Genomic DNA, 8,493 nt, shown 5'->3' with positions numbered 1-8,493 from the left:
GATGTTAAAGTTTTTGACATGCCCCTGAAATCTGCACAAAAATCTACAATGCCGTATTACTTTTAAAGAAAGTACTTCTTCATTGCAACACATGCATACTCATTTTAAAAGGTGCTGTATAACACAGTGAACCCAAACACATCAGCAGCAGTTATTAGCACAAATTCAATTAGCAAACTCCTGCTTTTCTGTACAGAGCCATGTCAGGAACTACAAACTAAAATCTGGATCTCTCATTAACGACCGAATATACATGGTCAAAAGTTGTCAATATTTGGAGTTCAGATGATTGAGCATGGAGAAATTAAGTAAAACAGAAGAGAAACACACCTGCTCGAGCCAGGGAACAACACAGTCATTATGAAAGAGATGATTGCAAGGAAGTTGTCTAACGTTCTCTCCTGCGCTGTAGTCTTCTTTACAGACAGGACACTCTAGACCAGCACCTGAACCACAAAAACACACACGTCAACATTCTGTGGGTTGTTTGAACTACAAGACAACCGGCCAACTGTAATTGTGCAGTTTATTTATTGTATTGTGTAGGTGTTATTGGTTATATATATACTATATATAATCATTCAAAAGCTTGGGGTCAGTAAGATTTCTCATGCTTAAAAAAACAACAAAAAAAAACTCTTCTGCTCACCAAGGCAGCAATTATTTTCTTTAAATAGATCAACTTTTATTTGAAATAGAAATCTTCTGTAACATCATATATGTCTTTACGGTCACTTTTGATCAATTTAATGCATCCTTGTTGAATAAAGTAATTAATTTATTGAAAAGAATTTTAATGACCCCATACTTTTGAACAGTAGTATGTGTGTCTATAAAACTGTGTGTGTGTGTATTTACATATATATGACATTTTTAATATCTATCTTATTGCACAAAAGTGTTATTTTGCTCACAAAAAAAGAGAGCCATAAATACACAGCAGGTCTGAAGTTTGCACTGGAAGGCAGTGTTTTGACGGCTGCTCTTTAAACGTGGATGAATGAGTGGGTTTGCCATGTGGGACGTCTAACAGTTACAATTGGAAAGCTAAAGCACATCACGCTGTCAGTATACAAAACCCTCTGTGAGGAACCTCAACATTCAGCCTGTGTGAAGCACGCAGATCTACTGATGTGTGGTCATGTCTTCTTACCCACGTGCTCCTGTGTGATCTGGACCGTAGGGAGACTCTTAATCTTCTCTTTGTCTGCTGGAGGGGGACCCGTATTTTCAAACTGATTTAATAACTACAGGACGACAACAGGGACGAAAAAATTACCTGATTATACGGTTTTTTTTTATTTTTTATGCACTGATATTGTTTATCATAGAGCAACACAAGGCTCCGTAGACTTTCACAATTCTTGTGGTTCTAAAATAAAGCAAGAAGCCACTTGAGACCTGAGTTATGATGGCATCTAATCCATTGGCTCCCCATGCATAGTCCATTGGGTTTGAGTGCAGCACTCCCCTGTAGGACGACAGTTTAGAGTCCAGTGATCAGCTGTGCTTTGTCAAAGACTGAGAAATGATGTAAAGACAGAACATTTCATTGGCGACTCACCATGGCCCCATCGCCACGTTTGGCATAGCAGTCGGAGCAATAATTCCATTAACTAACTGCTGAATGATTCTGTGAAAACAAAACAAATGAACCGTTTTAATTTTTACATTGAAACATTTTGTAGTTTTTTTATTTTCATATAGTTCACAAGTAAATTTGACTAAAAAAAAAAAAAAATGTACATTTAAATTGTATTTTTTATTATTATTATTATTATATAAATTGTAAACATTATTTACTTTTGGCACATGGCAAGATTTTAATTTTTGGCCTTTCATGTTAAAATGTTTGGACACTCTGCTTTACAGTAATGGCTCACAGCATGAAATAGTTCCCCACACTTTTGACCAATTAATTTTCTGACATTGATTACTAGGTAAAGTTTTAAAAATATTAGTACATTTTACAATGAGCTGAGAATAACTATATATATAAAATATATACAAAATACTAACTAAATAGCATTTGTATACATATTTTATAAATACATATTTAATCTTTTTTTATTATTATTATTGATTATCTTGATATTTTTTGATTATAGTGGGAATCCAGAATAGATAAATCTTCAATAAATACAAAAAAAGAAAAAGTTTAATAATTCATAGAGCAAACCCAGCTGAATAAATCTGCAGTACAGTGCCATCTGCTGATTTCTCACCCTTCTAAAGTGGGCACACCCTCATGCCGCACTCCTTGTCTCCGGGGAACGTGTCGTCCCCGCGGCTGTCTGGCCCCGTAGCGCTGTCGTGAGGCCATCTCCCGCTCTCTGCGGTTTTCGGCGTCACGGTTATCTTCCGCTGGCAAACCGGCTCTGAAGTCGAAGCCCTCATCGAAGATCCCCAGAGCAAACTGGCTGTAACCATGTGGGAATGTAAACAAGTGCTGGTCCACATTCTGACGGGAGAGAGGTAAAGCTTTCGTGAGCTTCAATCAGCCAGTCGTTTCACTCATGATTTTCTTAATGTGGCGTCTGTGGTTTTCGATGCAATACTCAAGAGCTATGGGAGAATAGTCTACTATAATTTATGATTTGCATGCTTACCATCTATTAACCATAGTCTAAATATGTTATGTAACCGTGGATAAAAGCATCAGTTAAATGCATGTTGTCAAAGTTTGCATTGTGAGAAACACTGTACTCAATATATATGAACCAAAGTTTGCATGCCAAGTGAACCAAAAGCAATTACAGATATACAGTGGATGACAGCTCACCTCGAACGAGGGCCGATTCTGATCATTAGAGGCTGTAGATGTGGACCCATTCTCTGAACTGGGAAAAAGAGAGAGAGAGAAGGCAAATAGCAAAAGTCAATTCAGGAAACTTTGGCAAAAACTGTGATAGAAAAGATCAAATCTTCACATTATTGTTTTTTCTGTTTCTAATGCTTGTGAAAATCATTCACAGACAGTGTTTAGAACTGAACTGTCTTCATCTTGTTGAGGGAATCAATGTAGCAAACAGATTTCCTGATGTTGAATCCCAACCAGAGAAACAAGTTTGGGCAAAAACATGACGTAATGTTTGAGTTTTCTCCACTTCTCCAGATCCACAGCAGCAGGTTATTACTTTACCTTCCCTCTCCAGGCAACTCCTCGATGAAGCCGGACTCACACCGTGGACAGATGTAATCCTGAACACAACAAACAGAAAACAGAACAGTACTACATTAACACCACCCACTGAATCAACTGAGAAACTGGACTCACAGCAAATACATGTACAAATTAACACGTTCTATATTTAAACAGTTAGTTCACCCAAAAATTACAATTATGCCAAAAATTACTCACCATGAAATCATCCTTGGCGTGTATGACTTAGATTTAATGATTTATTTAAAAAATTGTCTTTGATCTTTCAAGCTGTTTGATGACACTCAGTAGGTGTTGCACTGCATCTGTCCAAGAGAAGTTTAATAAAAAGCGCATCCATTTAAAAAAACTGTCACATGGCTCCGGGGGGTGAACAAAGGCCTTCTGTAGCGAATCGATGCGTTTTTGTAAGAAAAATAACCATATTCAAAATGTATTAATCACTTTAATCTAGTTTGCGCTCACTGTTGTAAACTAAGCCGTTCTGGGAGAATGATGTATGAGGTCAGCTTTGCACATGCTCCGCTCAGAAGTGACACACACGAAAACACAGCGGAGAGATCAAAACAAAACACCGGTCACTAATTAGAAGTACAAAACAAAGATTTGTAAAGAAGAGTGTCGGAGGATTTTGATATAAGCCAAAAGGAGACTAGTTTTCCTTTGCTAAAGTAAGAAGACTTCCTTTACTCCTGTTAACAAACGTTGGTTTTCATGAGACTCAGGCCTGTGTTCACCCCCCGGAGCTGTGGGAGACACTTTTTTTAAATGGATGCGCTTTTTATTTTTTTTATTAAACTTTTTATTAAACTTCAACCTGCTGAGTGTCATCAAACAGCTTGAAAGATCAAAGACAATTTTTACAATAACTCAGACTGGATTCATATGAAAGAAGAAAGTCATATACACCTAGAATTACTTCAAGGGGAGTCATTGGGCTAATTTTAATTTTGGGGTGAACTAACCACCCTTTAACACATTTCTTCACAAATCATCACAAATGGATTCTACAGTATACTCTTAATTATAACTGCAGTTTCGGTCTGGTCCTGTATCATGACCTCCGGCTGACCTGCAGTGCTCTGTCCGGTTTGGGCTCTTTCTAGAGGCTCCACACAATAACAGCAGGATAATAACGCCACAGAACGATGAAGAGACAAGCAAAAGAGCTTTGTGACAACTCCATGCATTCTCTTCCCCGTTCCCCTCTCAAACCTGACACGAGGAGCAGCATGTGCAGAAAGATCTCTGTCCTCGTATATCCTGACAGCTAGAGATGAGAGTATGTGTGAAACTGATGAATGAAACCTGTCTGTGGTCTGGGGCGGCTGCTGTTTTATAAATGACATCATCATTCTCCAACTGTACTAGCTTCATTTATTATAAGTGTCAGCAGAAATGTGTAAAACCAGAGAGCGTGACTTTCATTAGCACAGGCTGCATGTTAAACAACCACAAACTACTAGAGACACCAGTGTTATTCTAGTACAATTGAGACGCTATTACAGTTTTTATTAATATTATAAAATATTTGATATTTAATTTAAGTTTCTATAATAATCCCCTTATTAGAGAATTGTGCTATAATAACCCATATGAATACAACTAATTATATACACTAACACTTGAAAAGAGACAGAAATGTAAATGTTTTTGGAGGAATGCTCATTTTTAAATCATACCCTATTTATTGCATCTAAATTTGTTAATACTTTACTACTGTATATTTATGGGGTGGATAATATCAATTGTTTATTATTCATGCAACCATACATATTACTGTTATTGTTTTTATTTATAACCATTATATATCTGCTAACTTTGTCTAGTGCTCTTGATGAATGAATGTTTATAGTATGATTTGTGAAATTTTAACTACTATACTGAATGACTTAGCATAGACTACTTAATGGCTAGTGTTTGCATATTTCATTTCATTCTGTACCCTAAGTTACTTGATCTATGGCCATCCTCACAATCATTTCTTAAATTAATCAGCTGATCTCATTACAACCAGTCTTCAGTTACAGTCAAGAAATCAGACCTACGTGAATCCCAAACCAGAAACCAAAACCTCATGAAACAGATCAATAGAATTAAACCAACTTATACATCAACTTGTCAGTTTGTGGCCTTCTGTAACAACTAACCATATCAATCAATCAATGATCAGAAACCTAAAGCACACATAACATCAACGTGATATGATTTAACTAACCAGTAGATGACACAGACAATTCAACAAACTAGACCTGTCGCAATAATCAATATATCGACTTATCGCGCAATATAGATCATTTTTGGTGATGAAATTTATCACCCATTATATTTACTTAAAAATATGTATCACCATGTTTTGTACATTGCACTTGCGTCTGTGTCTTTTGCAGCTTCCGTACATAACGTGGTGTAGTCGTGAGGAAGTTGTTGAAATTTAACAAAAAAAGTTTAATCTGCAGATTTGGTCTTGTCTTGTTTAGGGATCTGTGTCTTTGTGCATACAGACATCTGACTGCTGAGTAGTGATTGTGTTTTAACATTAGTGTGCACAATTTACAGAGAAAAGAAGTCTGGGAAAATGCATTTTTCTTTTTTTCTACTCGTTACTTTGCACTTTTTGTGTGAAAATAATATATATATATATATATATATATATATATATATATATATATATATATATATATATATATATATATATATATATATACTATTTACGTTTTTTTTAAGGTATCTAATATTTGGATACTTAATTTCCACTATCTAAATGTTCTCAAAAATTAAAGTTTGTCGTCATTTGGAAGTGTGTAGGCCTTCTTGCATTTTATGCAGTTACATTATAATTTTATTCAGTGGCATAAAATGCTCTTTAAATTGACAATAACATCAATTATCCCAATTATTTCTGTGGCAATATATCACACAACAAATAATTATCATCATGACAGGCATAAAACCAACTTAACCGAAACACAGAGATATTAGACTTGAAGGATCTACTATAATTAGGCTTAGTTAAAAACACTAACCACTTAACTGCGTCAACCAATAATAGATCACAAACATCAGCATCTAACCAACTTATACACTGGAATTCATCCCTCTCTTATTATTAGTTGATAAATCTAACTAGTTGCTCTCTAGTTTTCAGTTATAGCCAACTAAACTACATGAGAAGAAAGATCAGACACAAAAATAAGGGCTATGGACATCTCAAACTTTATAGCAAACAGTATTAATAGCAAACTTTTTAATAAACTAACTAACTTAACTAGTTACCCATCTGATTCATCATAACTAGCTCTCTGTTTAGACATGATCTACAGATCAGACAACTGAAGCAGACACATCTGACAAGACTCTAATCTAAGTTATGTCAGTTTTATATGATTCTCGAAGACTGGTTAACGTTAGTGTAAATACCGAGGTGATGTCACTGCGAGCAGTCTTCAGGTTTGACAGGTTACACAAACAGCAGAGCTCTGGAAACATCTTTAATCTGCGCTCAGTTCTGCCTAAAGTCCGTCTGATTACACTCTCATTTCTCCAATTAATTAAATCCGCTTTTTAATCCCGAGTGTTGCTATTGGCAACCGGCAGCCTGTTAGCCGTTAGCACAGCGAGCGCGGAGAAACGCGAGCTAAAAGACGGCCGTTAGTTCCGTTACACGCATCCATGCCGATTAAAATCTTCGGAAGAGGCGCGTTAAGACCGCGGCATCTTACCGGGAGCCGAGGGCTGATCTCTTCGGAACACCGGTGGCAGAAGAACCGGCAGGGCCGCGGGGGAGCTTCCGCCATCTTCACTGCAGGACCGACTGAGAAGAACGAGAACGAGGCGAAGCACGGAAGCCCGAACGGAACAAGAACCAGTACGGACGGACGACGGAACGCGTTTTAGAAAAACAAAAAACAAATTACAGTATAGATAAAACACCCTTGAAACAATATACATACATACATACATACATATATATATATATATAAAATAAATAAATATTCGTGTATAAAATAAGTGAACTCTCTCTCTCTCTCTCTCTCTCTCTATATATATATATATATATAATACACGAATATTTATTTATTAACCAATTTTTAACCATGGTTAAAACATTTTTTTATAACTTTTCTATTGCACAACAGAAAATAAATAAGCTGAAAGTGACACTTAATTGAGAAAGATCGAGTCAACGAATGTGTTTCCAGCCATTATAAACCCAAAACAGATCCTTTAAGCATTTAAAGACCTGATTACGAGTGAGTTTGTCAACAACGAACTTTTTTCATATACTGTACTAATTTACATTTAATCGGAATATTATAAATGTAATGCCATCATCATCCTGCAGATAGTGCACTTACAACTATTCAAAAACACAACTAATTTAATAATAACATACTGTACCATTTGAGATCTCCTTCTTTAGTGAAAAAATATTGAAATGTAAGATCTCTCAGTCAATGAAGCATTAATTAGTTTTAAATAATTGTGAAATTAAAAAATGATGCATGAAAATGAACAATAAAATAAAACAATTCCGTTCAGGTTGATGTATTTAACTAAAACTAAAACACTAAACTGAAACTTTTTATTGATATAATATAAATGTTAACTGGAATACAATAAAAATTTACTTCAGCTTCAACATTTCTTATTTTCATTTTGCTTGATGTTTTAAATTATTAAAACTGAAATGAAATGAATCAAAACTACATATTTAAAAACAAAATTAACAACAATCATATATACATAAATGTATATTAATAAAAATGTAGCCTATAAGTGTCTCGATGCTAAAATACTGATTGTCATAAAAAAAAAAAAACTCAAGCAGCAATTTAAACCCAACCTGTATTTTGAAGCTTACTAAAACTTAAAAAATAAAACACTCATAATTAATGTTTTCAAGCAAGAATAGTAAAAGTGTGTCTTAATGCAAACAAATAAAGTCTTTGTGGTCACACACACACACACACACCTGTCAGCTGTGCTGTGATGAGGTCTGACTGTTGCTGACTACATCTGGCTGTCATGCATTTATGCCAACTTACATTCAGAGTTTATCAGATGAGCGCTGTGGTGAGGGAGTTCAGTACAGACTACACAACGTCCCTAAACAAACTACTGCTTAAAAAATATAGGAAATGCAAAAAAAAAAAAAATTCAGGTAAAGTACATTTGAGCCTAAATTTTGGTTACTCTTCATTCAACTGAATAAAATACAATTCATGTGGTTTGTCATTTGAAAACTCAAACACTTCAATCAAACTCTAAACAAATACAGATTAAATCTATTTTATCATTTCAAATCATCAAATACCAGATCAGGGGAC

The 8,493-nt window shown here is 35.2% G+C and overlaps 1 protein-coding gene across 1 annotated transcript; it reads right to left on the bottom strand.

The window, feature by feature from the left end:
- Positions 1-252: 252 nt before the first annotated feature.
- Positions 253-7,042, bottom strand: LOC132095711 (E3 ubiquitin-protein ligase RNF126-like). Its single transcript, XM_059500821.1, has 8 exons — positions 6,886-7,042; positions 3,143-3,201; positions 2,783-2,840; positions 2,226-2,461; positions 1,565-1,633; positions 1,402-1,471; positions 1,154-1,247; positions 253-446 (listed from the first exon to the last, which is right to left on the bottom strand). The coding sequence occupies exons 1-8, from the start codon at positions 6,958-6,960 to the stop codon at positions 268-270; spliced, it is 840 nt and encodes a 279-aa protein (XP_059356804.1). The 5' UTR covers positions 6,961-7,042; the 3' UTR covers positions 253-267.
- Between the last annotated feature and the right edge of the window lie 1,451 nt (positions 7,043-8,493).

This window comes from Carassius carassius, chromosome 20 (genome assembly GCF_963082965.1).
Source record: "Carassius carassius chromosome 20, fCarCar2.1, whole genome shotgun sequence".
NCBI classification, from domain to species: Eukaryota; Metazoa; Chordata; class Actinopteri; order Cypriniformes; family Cyprinidae; genus Carassius; species Carassius carassius.
Note: the sequence above shows the minus strand (reverse complement) of the source record. Positions and strands in the feature narration are given on the sequence as shown.